The sequence below is a fragment of the Muntiacus reevesi genome, chromosome 6 (genome assembly GCF_963930625.1).
Source record: "Muntiacus reevesi chromosome 6, mMunRee1.1, whole genome shotgun sequence".
NCBI lineage: Eukaryota > Metazoa > Chordata > Mammalia > Artiodactyla > Cervidae > Muntiacus > Muntiacus reevesi.
Genome location: NC_089254.1, coordinates 67420830 through 67441623, shown reverse-complemented (window position 1 = coordinate 67441623; position 20794 = coordinate 67420830). Strand labels below are relative to the sequence as shown.

The following is a 20794-nucleotide window of genomic DNA, read 5'->3' as shown; positions in this document are numbered from 1 at the left end:
TCCAGAATAACAGATAAACTGCTCATCGCATTTCAGCGATGGGCATTCAATAATGTTTGCTGACACAAATGACCTTTTTTTTGGCCACACAGCATATGGGATCTTAGTTCCCCTAACCTAGATTGGATGCCTAGAGTCTTAACCACTGGACCACCCGGGACGTCCCCACAGAATGACCTATAAATGAGAGACATGGGACTTCCCTGGTGGTCCGGTGGTTAAGAATCTGCCTGCCAATGCAGGGGGCGTGGGTTTGATCTCTGGTCCAGGAAGATTCCAGAGGTCACAGGGCAACTAAGCCCATGCTCCACAACTACTGAGCCGATACACCTAGAGCTCGTGTTCCACAACAAGAGAAGCCACCACAACGAGAACCCAGCACGCTGCAACTAGAGAGTAGCCCCCACTCACCGCAACTGGAAAAAGCCCATGCACAGCAACGAAGATCCAGCACAGTCAAAAGTCAATAAATAACTTTCTAAAAATTTAGACGAGAGGCGCATCAAAGTCAAAATGCCGAGCAGAATTCCCATTACCTCTCCAGGGCATCTCCGATGAGCTGCTGCAAGTCCACCTCCTGCTTCCTCAGGGTTCCAAAGGAGGACTGGCTCTCCACGAGGCTTTTGCCGCCAACATTCAGCTTGACCTTCCCGAGGGCTGTCTCCAGGGTCCCACTCACGTGGTTTTCAAACTTGCCCTCGTACTTCACAAAGTCCGACTCCACGACCACTGCAGTGAGTGAGACATGAATGATGACAAAGCGGCCAACTCTGCCTCAGGTCACCTAGCTTTCCAATCCTGCAGAAACCCGTGGGAAACACGAGGTCTGCACTCAGAACGGAGAGCCGGGGCCGCGCTGTCGGGACAAAAGAACCTGGACACTGACCGAGAGCATGAGGTGTACTGGTGGCCAGGGACTCTACTGAGTACTTTTTTGTTTTTTTCATCTTTCAAGTCCAATATACACACATACAGATATGTGCACCAAAAGTATCTTTAGAGTTCCATGAATAATTTTAAAGTAAATATCTGTTTAACTGCTATCCAGGTAAATAAATAGGATGTCTTAAATATGTGCTTTGAGGATGAAGGGACTGGGAGGATGACACCTAAGCAGAAAGAAAATAGCAGCCTGGCACTCTGCTCACCCACCCAGCCAGGGCGTGGCCTGCCTGACCCAGTATCTGGCAGATCAGCCGCCTGAACTTGTCCCTAGGCATCTTCCCTTCCCCCTGCTGGCCTTGAAGAACACTCCCCTGGCTTTCATTACCGTCTCCATTCAAACAGTTCTCCCCATACTTAGCTGTTTATATCTGACCTCTACCCAGTCATCCCGATATCGTATCAAGCAGTTCCTTATCTCTGTGTTCCTGATAAAGTCAGGGAGCATGCCCTTCCTCCCTGCTTCCATCCTGGAGTATGCAAGCTCCAGACTCTCCATTCTTCCTTCTCTGCTTCCCAGACAATAAAGAAAGATGCCACCACCCAGCTGGTGTCCCAGCTTCAATTAGCTCCCCTAGGAATTGCCATGTTCCTCATCAGGTCATATCAGGTGACTGCTATCAGTCTGCCTTTACGATCTGCCTTTTTTTAAAAAATCTGAACACCAAGGTACACATATCTGAGGATCTTAGCCTTCTCATGTCTCTACATGTCTCCTGTTCTCATTTTTAATTGAGCCAAATACTACCATAAAAATAGTCTCAGTCACCATCATTCAAGGAAGGCTACACTGAGAGTCTCTTAGGAACTTGACACTGGCCCTTTTCATTTCCCAGACCCAAGGCTCTACTGGTGATACTTCATGATGGATTCAAGTCTACTGGGAGTCTGAAAGGCTTCTTTAAACCCAGTCACCACCCCCAACACCTATACTTCTATCACTCCAGTCAAGAAAACCCATAACCCAGGGTTAATGAGACTTAATCACCACTCATTATCTGTGAAATTTACAAAGTAAACGATTGTCTCCACCAAAAATAAGAAGTTTATGAAAATGCCCCCAAATCAAAGGCTTTTCCTATTTACATCTTGAGAATACAAACATTCTGGGAATTGACTCGGAAAGCAGCATAGAGCACCTGTTAAGAGCTCAAGATGTGATCACTAAGTCTAATGTTCCCAGTTGGGAGACCTGGGTATCATCCATCTCCCTGAACCTCAGGTTTGTCATATGCAAACTGGAGATAATTAATAATTCCTACCTGATGGATTCTGCTGGAAGCTGATGTCTCTAAACCATGTAATACAGAACCTGGCACACAGCAAGTGCTCAATCTATCCACTGGGTTTAGGCCAGAGCAACAATGTTTCCCAACAAACAGGACAGTCCTGGGTTGTACAAAGTGCTACACAGATAGAAACTCTACCTTCAGCTCCCAGTTCTGGTCCCCACGAGGCTTATTACCACTCCTGGAAACTCTGACCCCAGGACTGGATGCCACAGCAGCCGGGGATAATCAGGACTGTCTGTATATTTCAAAGTGCCATTCGAGACACAGACACGTTCTGAAATAGATGTCATCTGTGCACACGTCCGCACTGAGTCATCCACCGCTGCAGGTGGGAGGGAAAAGCGCGGAAGCCAACAGGCTGTCACTGGGACAATCAAGTCACCATCCTCTAACCTCCACATCCCGGAACACAACACAACACTCCTGCGTTGTTGCCAGGGGCAAGGATGACAAAGGTGAGGCATTTTGAGAACCTGCTCAGCAGACAAAGAAGAGGGCACCTGTCATCACAGCCCTAACACTCACAGGACACAGACCCAGGGGTGAGCTCCGGCCTCAGCTGATGAACATACGTGGGACTTGCTCATCTCAGGGACTGCCCCTGGCCTGACCATCTAACAGGAGCTCTCTGGACACCACGAAGAGGCCAGCAGCACAGAGCGGTGACTTCAGTTACTCAGTGGTTCATGGGCTGCTCTGTGATTTTTTTTCTCTTGCCTTTCCTCATAGTTAGTTGTTATACCATTCAATAAATGTTCTACCCAATATCCAGGGGAAAACATGACATAAATCATTAACCAATTCACTTGCCCATTGCTTGACAACTCTGGTAAATGGGCCTGGCTGAAGAAAGCACTGACTAGAATGCTGGGCTGGAAGGAAGTTCAGAGATTATTTGTCAACTCAAATTATCTCCTCTGTCACTTTTACCCTTTAAAGAGAAATGCAATTACAAAATTAAAGAACTTTAAAGCTAAAAGAAGACGTGAACATCATTTAGCCCAGTAATTAAGAGCTGATGGTACTTTTATAAATCACTATATTTCATAAAGTTGTGTAAGGAATGACTGCCAAAAGTCTTTGAAAAGCTCCCAACTTCTGGTCCAGTAATTGTATATTTAAGAATCTGTGCTACCCCAATGTTCACAGTAGCATTATTTACAATTGCCAAGATATGGAAGCAACATAGGTGTCCATCAATAGAAGAATATATAAGGAATATATGGCGTATATATACATATATATACACACACATACATACACAATGGAATAAAACTCAACCATAAAAAAAGAATGAAATTTTGCCATTTGCAACAACATGGGTGGAGTTGGAGGGTATTTTGCCACGTGAAATAAATCAGAGAAAGATAAACACTGTATGTTATCACTTATAGATGGAATCTAAAAAATAAAACAAATAGTGAATATAATAATAAAGAAACAGACTCACAGATACAAACTAATGGTTACCAGAGCAGAGAGAGAAGCAGGGAGGGGTAAGATGGGGGTAGAGAATTAAGAAGTACAAACTGCTATGTATAAAACAAATAAGCTGCAACAATATATTATACAGCACAGGGAATGTAGCCAATATTTTATAATAACTATAAATGGAATATAATTTATAAAAATTTTGAATCATTATGTTATACACCTGAAACTAAAAGAATATTGTAAATCAACTATATCTCAAGAAAAACAAAAATTTTAATAAAAAAAGAATCTATGCTAAAACAATTGTTTAAAGGAAAAACAACAACAAAAATATTCATTGCAGCCCTATATACAAAGCACTAAATTGGACTGGTTAAGCAAATTAGGGTACATACACACTGCTTATAGAAAACAGTACTAAGAAATATTTAAACCGTACTAAGAAATCTAAACACATAAGGCTAAATAAAAAATAAATGAAGAGTATATTAAAATTACATGTAGAGTGTTTTCAATGTTATTTTTCAAAAATTAGATGCAGAGATAAAAAAGATATAATATAATGGAAATTAACACTTGATGGAGGAATTTTTGTTGACTTGTTTTCTTACCTTTCTATATTTTATAAATACTTCTCTATAATAATGAGTATTTTTGATGTTTGATGTTTCAAGCTCACTGTCTCCTTTCCTTTCTGTTACACATCTGGGCAGTCGGGTAAGAAACTTCAGGTACTCTCTCCATTGGCACCAGCAGGAAACTGAAACCTTGCAAGCCCCACCCACACAGAACTGCCACCATACCTCCTATTCACTAGAACAACTAAGCCCATCTTTTTCCCCCTCTCTCTAGTTATTTTTGGACCAGCCTTGGGAATCTACCATGTTCTCCCCAGAAAAGCTTCATTATGTGAGTAATAAAATCGTTCACACTCTCCTGATGGATATGGGGCATCATCAACCTCAATATTAAACCAAATTGGGAGCAGTAGAACCTCAGTCCACTTATACGGAGAAGCCACAACATCTACAAGTGGGCATGTTGTACTTTTATACCAAAAACTGCAATATTGGAACTCCTCTGGTAGAAAGAACAATGGGTAGGAATCTGCCTGCCAAAACAGAAAACACATGTTTTATTGCTGGTCTGAGAAGATTCCACACACCTCAGAGCAATTAAGCCTGTACACCACAACTACTAAAGCTTGTACGCCCTAAAGCCCAAGCTTCTCTCTGCAACAAGAGAAGCCACTGCAGTGAGAAGCCCATGCACTGCAAAAAACACCCAGCGCAGCCAAAAATAAAATAGAATAAAATAAAAAAGAAAAAGAAAACAGAACGGATATGTCTTTAAAACAGTAAGCAAAGAATCAGGAGAACTGATTATAAGGTATGGCTTTATAATCACTCAAGACAACATGTGGCTTCCCCAGTGGCTCATTGGTAAAGAATCTGCCTGCAATGCAGGAGACGTGGGTTTGACCCCTGAGTGGGGAAGGTCCCCTGGAGAAGGAAATGACAACCCACTCCAGTATTCTTATCTGGAGAATCCCATGGACAGAGGAGCCCAGTGGGCTACAGTCCATGGAGTCACAAAGAATCAGACACAACTGAGTGACTAAACAACAACAACAAGACAACATGTGTCTAAAAGAAGAATCATCTCCTGATCTGGAACTAATTGTAAATATAACCAAAGAAACATACCTGGACTCAGAAACTGGTCTTCTGTAAGTACATCTCCAAGAGTGACAGATAAAAACTGGTACTTGGGTCTCTGCCAGCACCAGTATCTCTTCTTTTTGGTCACCAGACTTAGAAGTTGTAATTTATCTGAGTCATTCAAGTTTGATACTGCAATCAGGTTACCTCCAGCATCAACTTCCTTAAGAAAATTCCGTGTTGCTTTGGCAAACATTTTGAGAACTCCAAGTTACCTGAAAAAAAAAAAAAATATATATATATATATATGTATATATATATATATATATATATATATGAAGTTATTATTTCATGATGTTTCCTGAAATCACCTAATTTCTTCCTAGTATCAATCAGTATTCATGAAAGAATATCTTCTCCTTAGAGAAGCCTCTAGCTTGAGTTCAGTTGATGTCTAAAAAATAAAAAATTGAAATACTGAAAGAGGACATGAGCAAATGCAGGATAGGCTAGGTTACACCTCCAAATCTCAGTGGCTTATCATCAGAAAGGTATATTTAGTGCTCACACTACACATGCAGTACAGGAGGCATTGCTCCTTGCAGTCATTCAGGGATTCAGGCTAAAGGGGCAGCCACCCTCTTGAACATCATCAGTCATCAGCCAACAGGAAATAAGGTTCTAGAAAAGTCTCACATCAGGAATTAAATACTCTGGCCCAAAACTGACACATATCCCATTCACTCACAATTTGTAAGAACTAGGCACATGGCCTCAGCCAATCATAATGGTCACAAAATACCAAGTATTTGGAAGGCAGAGACCTGGGAGTATCTGTTGAACAGCATACTGACTACCCAAATTTGCATCTTACTTATGACTACTTCTTTGAAGGGTCGAATGTGCTTTTTCTCTACATTGTGTGATTTCCCTTGTCCATAAATATAAAGTGACTAGCTATTACTTTTAAACCCAGAAATGCAAAGCCCCTCTACTCTTCAGCTGGAGGGGAAAAAAAGACACATTGGAAGATATAAATGTACTATATTCACTGGAAGATGTAAACACTTTTCAATAAACTATTATAACAATTGGCTAACAGCAATCAGAGCAGAAAAAGAGGTAAAAGGAATCCAGATAGGAAAAGAAGAAGTGAAACTCTCACTGTTTGCAGATGACATGATCCTCTACATAGAAAACCCTAAAGACTCTTCCAGAAAATTACTAGAGCTAATCAATGAATATAGTAAAGTTGCAGGATATAAAATTAACACACAGAAATCCCTTGCATTCCTATATACTAACAATGAAAAAACAGAAAGAGAAATTAAGGAAACAAACCATTCACCATTGCAACAAAAAGAATAAAATACTTAGGAGTATATCTACCTAAAGAAACAAAAGACCTATACATAGAAAACTATAAAACACTGATGAAAGAAATCAAAGAGGACACAAACAGATGAAGAAACATACCGTGTTCATGGATTGGAAGAATCAATATTGTCAAAATGGCTATTCTACCCAAAGCAATATATAGATTCAATGCAATCCCTATCAAGCTACAACGGTATTTTTCACAGAACTAGAACAAATAATTTCACAATTTGTATGGAAATACAAAAAACCTCGAATAGCCAAAGTAATCTTGAGAAAGAAGAATGGAACTGGAGGAATCAACCTGCCTGACTTCAGACTCTACTACAAAGCCACAGTCATCAAGACAGTATGGTACTGGCACAAAGACAGAAATATAGATCAATGGAACAGAATGGAAAGCCCAGAGAGAAATCCACGAACCTATGGACACCTTATCTTTGACAAAGGAGGCAAGAATATACAATGGAAAAAAGACAACCTCTTTAACAAGTGGTGCTGGGAAAACTGGTCAACCACTTGTAAAAGAATGAAACTAGAACACTTTCTAACACCATACACAAAAATAAACTCAAAATGGATTAAAGATCTAAATGTAAGACCAGAAACTATAAAACTCCTAGAGGAGAACATAGGCAAAACACTCTCCGACATAAATCACAGCAAGATCTTCTATGACCCACCTCCCAGAATACTGGAAATAAAAGCAAAAATAAACAAATGGGACCTAATGAAACTTAAAAGCTTTTGCACAACAAAGGAAACTGTAAGTAAGGTGAAAAGACAGCCCTCAGATTGGGAGAAAATAATAGCAAATGAGGAAACAGACAAAGGATTAATCTCAAAAATATACAAGCAACTCCTACAGCTCAACTCCAGAAAAATAAATGACCCAATCAAAAAATGGGCCAAAGAACTAAACAGACATTTCTCCAAAGAAGACATACAGATGGCTAACAAACACATGAAAAGATGCTCAACATCACTCATTATCAGAGAAATGCAAATCAAAACCACAACGAGATACCATTACACGCCAGTCAGGATGGCTGCTATCCAAAAGTCTACAAGCAATAAATGCTGGAGAGGGTGTGGAGAAAAGGGAACCCTCTTACACTGTTGGTGGGAATGCAAACTAGTACAGCCACTATGGAAAACAGTGTAGAGATTTCTTAAAAAACTGGAAATAGAACTGCCATATGACCCAGCAATCCCACTTCTGGGCATACACACCGAGGAAACCAGATCTGAAAGAGACACATGCACCCCAATGTTCATCGCAGCACTGTTTATAACAGCCAGGACATGGAAGTAACCTAGATGCCCATCAGCAGACAAATGGATAAGGAAACTGTGGTACATATACACCATGGAATATTACTCAGCCGTTAAAAAGAATTCATTTGAATCAGTTCTAATGAGATGGATGAAACTGGAGCCCATTATACAGAGTGAAGTAAGCCAGAAAGATAAAGAACATTACAGTATCCTAACACATATATATGGAATTTAAAAAGATGGTACCGATAACCCTATATGCAAAACAGAAAAAGAGACACAGAAGTACAGAACAGACTTTTGAACTCTGTGGGAGAAGGTGAGGGTGGGATGTTTCGAAAGAACAGCATGTATATTATCTATGGTGAAACAGATCACCAGCCCAGGTGGGATGCATGAGACAAGTGCTCGGGTCTGGTGCAATGGGAAGACCCAGAGGAATTGGGTGGAGAGGGAGGTGGGAGGGAGGATCGGGATGGGAAATACGTGTAACTCTATGGCTGATTCATATCATGTATGACAAAACCCACTGAAAAAATTAAAAATTAAAAATTAAAAAAAAAAAAACAGCTGGCTAAACATCTGGGAAAAAAAAATAAAGTCAGATCCCTATCTCATGCTATGCATGCATGCTAAGTCACTTCGGTCACATCTGACTCTGTGACCTCCCAGACTGTAGCCCGCCAGGCTTCTCTGTCCATGGGATTCTCCATGCAAGAATACTAAGTGGGTTGCCATTTCCTCCTCCAGGGGATCTTCCAAACCCAGGGATCGAACCCAAGTCTCTTGCATCTCCTATTTTGGCAGGCGGGTTCTTTACCAACCAGCACCACCTGGGAAGACCCATCTCATACCACACACAAGAGCAAATTCTCAGTGGATTAGTGGGTTTTTAAGAAAAAGTGAAACCATAAAAGTAAAAAGACAAATATTTGTACAATTGTAGGATGAGAAACACCTTTAGAAAGACAAATAGCAAACTGAGAAAATGCTTATAATACAAAAAACTAGAATACTTAATATATAAAAAAACTTTTGCAAAGTACATCAAGGGTTAAAAAACGGTAGTAGACACATGGACAAAGGTTATAAACAATTCACAATGTATAAACTGCACATAGCTGTACATATGCAAAATACATATACATGTGCACACATACATGACCATTATTACCCCAAAAATGCACAAATTGAAATAACTATCCACAAAGGTTAAAATGTCTAATGGACAAGAAAGGTTAAAATGCGTAGTGCACAAGAACTGTGTTTTATTTATACTTGTACCCTGGTATCTGGAAATCACATAGAAAACACAATTATACACCAGCCCAGGTTGGATGCATGAGACAAGTGCTCAGGGCTGGTCCACTGGGAAGACCCAGAGGGATGGGATGGGGAGGGAGGCGGGAGGGGGGATCGGGATGGGAAACCCATGTAAATCCACGGCTGATTCATGTCAATGTTCGGCAAAAACCACTACAATACTGTAAAGTAATTAGCCTCCAACTAATAAAAATAAATGGAAAAAAAAAGAAAACACAATTATAGAATTTAAGAGCTGGGATAATCTTGGATATTTAATTATTAATAGTTCAATCCACCTTCTTTACCATGGATCTCGAGAACATTAAACATTGTTTTACTATCACTAGTTCTTCTCTAAAGTACCTTATCTTAGATTATTTTATAGCCATCTAACCCTGCTCACTTATCAAAATATTTATTGAATCAGTCATTAATTATTCTTAAGTATGTACTATACCCAGGAACTGTGTTTAAGCACTCAGGATACAGACACAAAAGGCAGCCTCTCCCCTTAATGAGCTACTAGTTTGGTGACCAGATGGAGAAATAAACAGTTAAGCTTTATGCTAGATATTGGCACAGATTACTTCAAGGAATGAACCAAGAAAAACTCATCCAGATCAAGCTGCAGAGAAACACAGTGTTGCAGAAGTTGTCCTGAAGCAGACAGCATCACAGCTGCATTTTGTGGGCTAGGTAGAAATGAGTCTAGGTCAGCAAAGGAGTACTGAGAGGAGCCTCTAGCAGACAAGCAATTATAAAGGTTCAGCACTTGCAGGAAGTGGCGTACAGGTGGAGAAGATTTCCTAAGATTTGGGACCAGCAAGGTCGTAATGATCAAGAGACATGGGTTAGCGTAGCTATGCCTATCACCACTTCTTTGACAGACCCAGAGTTGCTCTGCCAGCTCTGGGATCGGTTCCTGCAGTGGACTGCCAAGTTCTAGAGTGGGGAGGGGCAAAAGATAAGGATGAGGAAGACTCAGTCTTGGTCCTGAAGGCCTGTGCCTCCCCTCCTGAGGGCCAGGGCACCAGAAGCCACTAGAGGGGTTATATAGGGAGCAGTATGGCCAGAGTGATCCCTTAGATCTTCTGGAAATGAAATAAGAGATCAGCTGGAAGGGAACAAGCTTAGAGATAGATAACACAGGAGGATGCTGAACTACATCAGTGCCGTAAGGGCAGAAAAGATGCTGGTTTGGTGGTTTCCCCAGAACTCTGGTTGGATGTGAGGTTTCTGATGAAAGACAGGAGACTCCCCAGCGTGGCCTGCAGACAGCGCGGGCCTGGCTTGGCTGATGAGATGGAGGTGCCAGTATCAAGAGAGGGATCTGGGAAGAAGCAGATTGGTGGGGACAGTAAGGCAATACTACCACTGACAGTGTATCTAGGATAAGACACACGTTTATTTTGTCAAACACAAGGAAAGAACATTTAACAAAGTACAGTCTCCTCAATGACCTGACTTCCCTGGTGCCTTAGACAGTAAAGAATCTGCCTGCAATGCAGGAGACCCATGTTTGATCTCTGGGTCGAACACTAGAAGTCTGCAGTGGAGAATTCCACGGACACAGGAGCCTGGCAGGCTACACCTCTATGGGGTTGCCAAGAGTCGGACATGACTGAGTGACTAACACTGACTTTCAGTCACCTGGGGAATTTCACCCTGCTTTGACCCAAGAGAAGAGCAGCAGCAGAACCTGCCTCAGTTCTCCAGGGGTGTCAGGATCTTCATTTTTATGGTTTCCATTCTTTCCTGTGGCAACCGGGAAGGGAGTTCACTACCTTGACTTCAGATTAAACAGGTCTCTAAAGAACCTACATCAGGCTTGCTATTAAAAAAAAAAATAGTAACAAAACCCATCTGCTATAGGCAGCAGTCTTAATAATGACACCAGTCCTCCCCAAAGGGATTAGAGGATAAAGAAGGGGAACTCCTAAATTAATTTTTAATTTTTTTCCAATCTAGCATCAAACATAGCCTCTTGACAAGGTAGGTTGTTTGAAGAAGAGTTAACAGAAGTGACTACTGCTTCGGAGGTTTTTATTCGACTCAGATTTATTCAATCAAGGAACTGAGACTATTTTCCTTGTGAATCTAAAGTTAGAGGGTTTGGGATTTTTTTTAATCACTATATTTGAATACACAATACATTTACATGGCTTGAGAATCTGAACTATGAGAAAAGATACACACTGAGAAATCCCATCCCTACCCAGGTCCCACCTACCTTTTCACCCCCTCCCCTTCAGGTATATCACCTTCATGTTTCTTTATACAAATATAAAAGGAATGTACACACTGTTATGCATCTTGCTTTCTGTCATGTGGCAATATATCCTAGAGATCTCTCCATGGTGAGTACCCTCTGCATAATATAATTTCATAATACCCCTTCCCATGGATGTACCATGCTTATTTAACCTGTCCCATATTGCTGATCATTTGGGTTACTTCTAAATTTTTATTACTATAAAATGTCATACTAAATACTGAATGTATGTCCCCTTTCTACATGGGCAAGAAAAGGGTTCCCCAACCTCTAGGCCATGAACCAGTACCTCCTGTTAGATCAGTAGCAGCACTACATTAAAAATAAAGTGGACAATAAAAGTATTGCACTTGAATTATCAGGAAACCATGCTCCCACCCCTGGGCCGTGGAAAAATTATCTTCCACAAAATCGGTCCCTGGTGCCAAAAAGGTTGGGGGCCAATGGGCAAGAGTATCTGAAGGGGGATTTCAAGGAGAAGAATTGCTAGACCAATGGGTAAATGCATCGATAATTTATAGGTTGTACCATTTTTCAGTTTCACTAACAAGGTATGACACTATCAGTCTCAGCAACAAAAGTAGGTTATCAATCTTTTGTATTTTTGTTAGTCATAGGTGAGAAATAGTATCTCAGTATAGTTTTAAGTCATGTTATTTTAATATAACATATAATTTAAGAGGCTTCCCTGGTGGCTCAGATAGTAAAGAATCTGCCTGCAATTTAGGAGACCCAGGTTCGATCCCTGGGTCGGGAAGATCCTCTGGAGAAGGGAATGACAACCCATTCCAATATTCTTGCCTGGAGAATTCCACAGACAGAGGAATCTGGCCAGCTATAGTCCATGGGGTCGCAGAGTTGGACCCGACTGAGCAACTAACACATATTTTAATATAAATGAATTTAAGCATCATTTGTTTGCAGCCTTTTTATATATCTTTTTCTTAACTGTTTGTGTCCTTAGCCTATTTTATATTGCTTTTTCTTTATTCCTAGAAGTTTTCAATAAATAGAGAGATGAGCGAAAATATAAGCAAAAAAATTAACACAATGCAGTTTATCATGTGGAACTGGGAGCCAGTAAGTTGCTGTCTGATTCTCAAACAACTAAATAACTGTCCTGCCTGGAAAGATTAAATAATACGCCCAGAGTCCACTAAAAGATCTAAAACTCAAGCTGCCTGACACAGACAAGTGCAATAATGCCTCAACTAGAAGTCAGACGTCAGATTCAAATTTCCAGAATGCTCCAATCCAAAAGAAGACAAAAATGGCCTCCCTAGAGGTCAAACTCAAAATGTTCATGGCCTAAAACTCCACTGCACTTTATAGCTATACCAAAGAGCCTGCTTGGGCCTGAAGAATTCCACTAGCAAACATCTCATTGGCCTCTGTGGCTCCCCAGCTTGAATCAGATTTGATTTCAGAGAGTCAAAGTCAAGGCAGTGACAACATAAAAGTTCAGCTCAGACTCCTGGACAAGAGGCTTTAAAGGAAGGGACCAAAAAAGCAAGACAATGACACGAAGTCAGAAGAGCACACCACCAACTGGGACCAAAGGATCTTAAAAATAGTTGCCAAGGTGGTGACGGCATTAGAAGATACTACAATCGCTCATGACCATCCTCAAGACTGATTCAGTGTGTTGGAATGATCACATCTCTGAGTTGCAAAAGTCCTACCTCTTCCCAATTTAGGATTCTTCTCTGGAGCAGCTCCAGTTGATCATTGGGCTTCTGCTTGAATAGTTCTAAGGAGGAAACCTCAACATCCACTGAATAAAGAGGGGGTAACTATACGCTGAGTGCCAGGTACTAGCTGTGTACCTGCTATGTGCCAGGTAGTGGCTAACTCCTTTCTACATATTTCCCCATTGAATCTCCACGACAACGCTCAGGGGGTATTCTCTGCGTTTTACAGAAGTGGAAACTAAAGTTCAAAGATGTTATTTGCTCAAGAACATGAGAAAAAAAGCAGCAACCCTGACATCCAGGAACTGGCTTGGTACCATCAGCTAGCCCTGGGATTGCCGGCACTGGCCTGGCATTCTCCTGGCCAGCACGAACAACGTCACAGGACATCAACATCAGGCAATGCCACTTGGTGGTCATGATAAATCAAGACCAAAACAAGACCTTTCATAGCCTTATCTGACCACAGTCAAAATGTGAACACTGTGCAAACCACAAAAATGACCAAACACTCCCACTACCCCCACCAACCCTGACACATAACTGTGGTTTTCAGCCAAAGGCAGTTTTAGCCTCACTCCTTTCAGACATGATTTATGAGGATACTCCAGAGAATTTCCCACACTTTCTGGCGGCATCCAATCCAGAGCAAAGTCCTATTTCCTTAAACTCTCCCCCAAATCGCCTAGAAGCCCAAATCCTATAACTCCTTTCTGATACCCAGTTATGGAGAAACCCAGGGCTGCCCATGGAGCAAAGCCTCCCCCATTCAGCAAGCAACGACCCAACCCCTTCAACTCCACCTGCTGTTACCAGAGGTCTTTGACTAGAAGGCACTGAACCTCAAATAGGGAATTAGTGCTGAGCCCAGATTCCAAGTGAGGTCCACCTGTCTCCCAAGCCTGAGTCCTGGACCACCTGCTCTGCTGACACCCTAATCAGGTTTTTTTTTTTTAATTTGAACTACATATGATTCATTTTGTAGAGTGAGAAAATGTGCTCAAAAGGGTAAACTTCAGTTATGGTGGAAGCAAAAACCATGGCTATAAAACATGCTATTTCCTCACTATCTAGGAAAACAAGACACTGCTGTTAGTACTATTGTCTCCTAACAACTTCAGCACATTTTGAATTGTTTTTAGTTTTCTAAACAACAAAGTGAAATTGAGTCTATTAACTTTAAACAGAGGTGTCATTCTTCTGTATCTTCCAATGCTTATAGCCCAGTGCCTTCATTTGTCTAGTAAGGCAAATTAAAGACAAGGAACTCTATCATTTCTTTCTAAAATAAAAATCTGAAATAAAAAAACAAATGGTGGTCACAGGGCAGGCATGAGCTTGTAAAAGGAGGGTGAGGCAGCAAATGTTTGGGGGAAGTGGAATAAATAACAGGAGACTGATTAAGTAAAGAAGAACCCATTGGTTCCCCTGGCGGGTTCAAAAAGAACGAAAACAAAAGCACTTCTGGAAAACCTAAGGAGCTGCTGCGGGCTTGGGCGGTATTTCTCAGATCTAATTGTCTGGCCTCATTTTTTCCCGGCTGTTTTCGTTTAGGAGAAGAGCTTATTGGTGGTGGCTTTGGAAAACAATTAATTTACTCTACACTTATTCAGCTGTTCTCTCGGACCCCGCAGCACTTTTCATTCCACTCCTACTAGATTGTCTATTTGCCTCTCAAAGGCATCCATCGATCCTAACACATCCTTCCTTCTCACCAATCCTCTGAACCGAGAAGAATCTCAGTGAGAGGGTTTTTCCGAACCCGCTACAACCCACGCTGTTCTAAAAGCGCCCTCTGGTCTCTCCCGGTCAGGTGCAGACTGGAAGCGTCCGGGGTCCGCACGTGGAGGCCCCGTGAGCGCGGTGATGTCATCCCATCAAGGCGAGAACTACCAAGGCGGGGCCGGGCGGGGGTGGTGGCTGGCCTCCGCCTCCTCCTCCTCCAGCTCGGGGCCCAGGATCCCCGACGCTAGGGATGGGGACTCGGTCCAGGCCGGAGAGTGAATTCCACGCCGGCCCCCGCCTTCCTTCCCCGCACACACGCGCGCGGCCGTCTAGAGCCTAGCCAGGAGAAACCGAAAGACAAAGAAAGGAGGAATGGGGAGGGGGCGCAAAGAAGGGGGGCAGTGGGTACCCGCTGCCCTAGCAACAGCCAGAGAAGGAAGTAGCACTGGACTGGAGGAGAAGAGGAGAGGGGATGGGATGGGAAAGGGGTGGGGTGGGGGGACGCGGGCGGGAAACGGGGGAGAGGGGGACGCCATGGGGCCGGCGATCCAGCTGCGGGCAGCCCACCCACTCGTCCCCCTTAGGACTTAGGGGCACACCGGAGGGCGTCCCAGAGAGAAAGGGCCGCGCGGGCTCGGCTCCCCAAGGTCAAGGCCGGACCCCGAACAGAGCCGAGCCCAGACACCCGGACTTACCTCCCAGCTGCCTCGCGACCCGCGCCTGTTGAGTCGGAGGAGCCGCCGGGCCGGGCCGGGCCGGGCCGAGTCGGGGCGGGGGATGGCGAGGGAAGAGGGCGGGCGGCGGGACCTTTGCTCGGTCCCCGCCCCTTGGAGCCCGGCGCGGCGGCGGGAGGAATGAGCTCCAGAACTGGCACTGGAGAGCTCTGAGTCCTGGGGCTGCTCTCAGCAGGGCGTGGAGAGACGCGGGGCTTCCCCTTGGGCTCCCATGTGCTCTGGGCATATCCTGAGTTACCCCACCTCCTTAACAGTAAAACTGCCCCTGACTATTCCAATTAAAAGTACAGCCAGTCCACCACACTACAGGAACACGCCCTAGTTCCTCGCATGCTTTATTTTTAGGATTTCATACTCACTTCAAGCATTGTCTTTCCCTAGAATGCCAGCTCCACAAATGCGGGAGGGTGGGCGTAGGGGAAGATTTTATCTATTTTGTTCACTATACCCCGCACCTAGCACAGTACCTGATGGATGATAGTAATTGAGTTAATTAATGAATCCTCTTGTTCATTTCTCCAACTAGACTGCGAGGTCTCACTCATCTTTGCATTGCTTGGCACAGGGTAGGTGAACAATTAAGTAATGGTTGTTGGGCGGATAAATGAATAGAAATGGTCAAGAGAGAGGTACCCTTTTTGTCCTCTGCCTGGCCACACTGATTAGAGAGTTTGGAAGAAAAAGAATCACTGTCTTGGCCCTGTCAAGAGACTTTGTATCCATGCTGCTGTTTCTCTGTCCTCATAAAATTGCACTGGCTTGTTATAGAGATTATTGTCTCCTGACCTTGGCCGTTAACCTCAAGAACATCCTTGTAAGTTGCATTTTGGTGAAGTTCCCACCAAGAAGCCCAGTGCTCTGACTAGACAGGAGCTTTTTGTGCAACAGTTACTCAATGTCTTCAAATTCTTCCCTTTCTTTTTTGTCCTGTCCACTGCCTTTCAAGTAAATGCTTGAGGAAAATGGTATGAGATCAGCAGCTAATATTTATATAGCACTTTCCAATTACTGTCACCAAGCATGGTTTTAAGTACCTCATATGCATTGACTGATTCATTTACTCCTCACAGCAACTGGTTGGAAGTCCAAGTTACAAATGAGTAAATTGAGGCAAAGAATGGGGAGCCAATCCAGCTGAAAAATGATCCTTTGGGACCTGCCCCCCCCCCCCCCATCCTTTGCTGTAGCTTCTCTCAGCAGTAGGGAAATGATAGTATCTGATGCACATTTCCTGAGTTGTTTTACAGATGCTAAAAACCTCCACCAAATGGAAGAAATTAACTAGTTAATGATCATGACCAGACCTACTGGCTGCTAAGGATCAATAATGTTAATCCCTGTGATGACACCCTGTTACCTCACCATCAACCTATCAGAGAACTGTGCTGGAGCTGTTCACATACCCTGGGACACGCCTCCCTCACCTGGACTTTAAAAATGCTTTGCTGAAGTTTTCTGTTGAACTCCCGGAGTTTGGCTGCTTGGCGTGCCCTGAAATAAATACTGCACTTTCCTTCACACAACCCAATGTCATTAGATTGGTTTTACTGCACACGAGTGAAGGAACCCAAGTTTGGTTCAGTAACAACACTATCTGAGCTTTCAAACCACTGGACAGTGCAGACTCTTCAGAAAATAAACACAAGAGTCAGCCCACCAAGCAGTGTTTGAACATGTAAGTATTGGGAGAGGGGGATGAATTGTGTTTAAGAAAGTACCCCCCCCCCCCCATTCCCCATGGCTAGTTTTTCTGGTCCAGATGATCGGGATCAGCTCAAACTGAGAGTTTCAACTTTTCTGTTGTATTTTTTTTTTTAACAGTTGTGTTTATTAATATTTTTATTATCAAAGTATTTGAAGATTTCAGACAGACAAATGCAAGATGGGAATTTTAGCCCAACTTGGGAAAAAATGAATAGAAAACATCCAATGCCAGTCCTCTCACCATTGTAGATACATCCCATTAAGAAAATGAAGCTGTAACAGAATTTTGCAGGAGATAAATTGGGGTAGTCATAGAGATGGAAAGTATTTGCTTTTAATAAGATTCACTCTATAAGCTGTGTTTCAAGTTAACAGAACTTCTGAAATATATCCATGGGGTGTTGTGTATTTCCTATTCTTTCCCCCAGATCCTTACTGAATAAGCAGCTTGTAAAGGTGGGCAAAAATCGATAAAATGTTTTAGTGGGGTATATTTCATAAATGAACATACTAACAAACCACTTCTGCCTTAATTACTTCCAAGTTCTTTGAGAGCCACGTTTGGAGAGACCTGCACTCTTTTACATAAATAGCCTCCATGGAGGAGAAAGAACACACACAGGCTTTGAACCAGTTAGATTTGGTCAAATCCAGCCTACCACTTACCAACTGAGTGATCTTAAGCAAATTTTTAATTTCACATTTACAAATTGCCTATGGCATTATCATGAGATTAAAAAAAAATGTATGAAAAGCACTCAGCACATAGTAGGCCCTAAATAAAAGTTCATTTCCTTTCCTTTATTAGTTACTTTTCAGTTAATATCAGTTTTAAATTGAGCATAACACGGAACTCTGCTCAACGTTATGTGGATGGGAGGGGAGTTTGGGTGAGAAGGGATACCTATATATATATGTCTAAGTCCCTTCACTGTTCATCTGAAACTCAATGTTGTCAATCGGCTGTTTGTTGTTGTTCAGTAACTCAGTCATGTCCATGAAACTGCAGCATACCAGGTTTTACTGTCGTTCACTGTCTCCTAGAATTTGCTCAAACTCCTGTCTAATGAGTCGGTGATGCCATCAAATGATCTCATCCTCTGTTGCCCCCTGCTCCTCCTGCCTCAATATTTCCTAGCACCAGCATCTTTTCCAGTGAGTCCGCTCTTCACATCAGGTACCCAATACAAAATAAAAAGTAAATAAATAAGTAAATTGAACCTAAAAGTTTTCACCTACGTATAATTTTGCCTTTACCCATATTGCCTTTTACATATTGACTGCTTTCCAGAGGAACATAGGTTCTAACATAAATTAAAATAATTTGGCATAAATTGATATATATTTTTAAACCAATTTAACTTATCTCCCTGAGTCCCCAAAATGTGGTGGTTTTTTTTTGACTGAAGACTACATTGCCAATGCATATTACCAATTACCATTCTAAAATTAAAAGCTTAAGGAAGGTTAAATATGGCCCAGAATTAACAGCCCATTTCTTTCAATGCCCCAAACCATCTCTTGTTCAATTGCAAGGTACAGATACAGACAAGAACTAAAATTTACTTGGTGGTCAGCAAACGATCAACCAAAATTGCCCAAATTTAAAGTCTCAATGCAGTGCAAAGAAATAAAGGAAAACAATAGAATGGGAAAGACTAGAGATCTCCTCAAGAAAATTAGAGATACCAATGGAACTTTTCATGCAAAGATGAGCTCAAGAAAGGACAGAAATGGTATGGACCTAACAGAAGCGGAAGATCTTAAGAAGAGGTGGCAAGAATACACAGAACAGAACAAAAAAGATCTTCATGACCCAGATAATCACGATGGTGTGGTCACTTACCTAGAGCCAGACATCCTGGAATGTGAAGTCACGCGGACCTCAATAAGCATCACTACAAACACAGCTAGTGGAGGTGACAAAACTCCAGTTGAGCTATTTCAAATCCTAAAAGATGATGCTGTGAAAGTGCTGCACTCACTATGCCACCAAATTTGGAAAACTCAGCAGTGGCCACAGGACTGGAAAAGGTCAGTTTCCATTCCAATCCCTATGAAAGGCAATGCCAAAAAATGCTCAAACTACCACACAATTGCACTCATCTCACACGCTAATAAAATAATGCTCAAAATTCTCCAAGCCAGGCTTCAACAATACATGAACCATGAAATTCCAGATGTTCAAACTGGGTTTAGAAAAGTCAGAGGAACCAGAAATCAAATTGCCAACACCCGCTGGATCATTAAAAAGCAAGAGAGTTCCAGAAACACATCTATTTCTGCTTTATTGACCATGCTAAAGCCTTTGACTGTGTGGATCACAATAAACTGTGGAAAATTCTGAAAGAGATGAAAATACCAGACCACCTGATCTGCCTCTTAAGAAACCTGTATGCTGGTCAGGAAACAACAGTTAGAACTGGACATGGAACAACAGACTAGTTCCAAATCAGGAAAGGAGTATGTCAAGGCTGTATATTGTCACCCTGCTTATTTAACTTATATGCAGAGTACATCTTGAGAAATGCTAAGCTGGATGAAGCACAAGCTAGAATCAAGTTGCCAGGAGAAATATCAATAACCTCAGATATGCAGATGACACCACCCTTATGGCAGAAAGTGAAGAACTAAAGAGTTTCTTGATGAAAGTGAAAGAGGAGAGTGGAAAAAGTTGGCTTAAAGCTCAACATGCAGAAAACTGAGATCATGACATCTGGTCCCATCACTTCATGGCAAATAGATTGGGAAAACAGTGGAAACAGTGACAGACTTTATTGTTTTGGGCTCCAAAATCACTGCAGATGGTGATTGCAGCCATGAAATTAAAAGACACTTGCTCCTTGGAAGGAAAGTTATGACCAACCTAGACAGCATATTAAAAAGCAGAGACATTACTTTGCCAGCAAAGGTCCGTCTAGTCAAAGCTATGGTTTTTCCAGTAGTCATGTATGGATGTGAGAGTTGGACCATAAAGAAAGCTGAGCACCAAAGAATTGATGCTTTTGAACTGTGATGTTAGAGAAGACCCTTGAGAGTCCCTTGGACTTCAAGGAGATCCAACCAGTCAATCCTAAAGGAGATCAGTCCTAAATATTCATTGGAAGGACTGATGCTGAAGTTCCAATCCTTTGGCCACCTGATGTGAAGAACTGACTCATTTGCAAAGACCCTGATGTTGGGAAAGATTGAAGGCAGGAGAAGAAGGGGATGACAGAGGATGAGATGGTTGGATGTCATCACTGACGCAATGGACATGAGTTTGAGTAAACTCCAGGAGTTGGTGATGGACAGGGAGGCCTCGCATGCTGCAGTCCATGGGGTTGCAAAGATTTGGACACAACTGAGCAACTGAGCTGATGCAAGTATTATTGTACAA

The 20794-nt window shown here is 42.3% G+C and overlaps 1 protein-coding gene across 2 annotated transcripts in view; it reads right to left on the bottom strand.

The window, feature by feature from the left end:
• The window catches only part of GSDME (gasdermin E), a 69153-nt gene extending 53328 nt beyond the window's left edge, over positions 1 to 15825 (bottom strand). Inside the window, exons 1-4 of one of the 2 annotated variants that reach the window (XM_065939586.1) lie at positions 15673 to 15730; positions 5701 to 5783; positions 5375 to 5604; positions 537 to 729 (exon numbers count right to left, since the gene is read on the bottom strand). In XM_065939586.1, coding sequence (XP_065795658.1) covers positions 537 to 729; positions 5375 to 5585 — 404 coding nt within the window. In that variant the 5' untranslated portion in view covers positions 5586 to 5604; positions 5701 to 5783; positions 15673 to 15730. Of the gene's footprint in view, positions 1 to 536; positions 730 to 5374; positions 5605 to 5700; positions 5784 to 15672 lie in introns of both variants that reach the window. The other variant, XM_065939585.1, reaches the window with a different exon arrangement.
• Positions 15826 to 20794: the final 4969 nt, after the last annotated feature.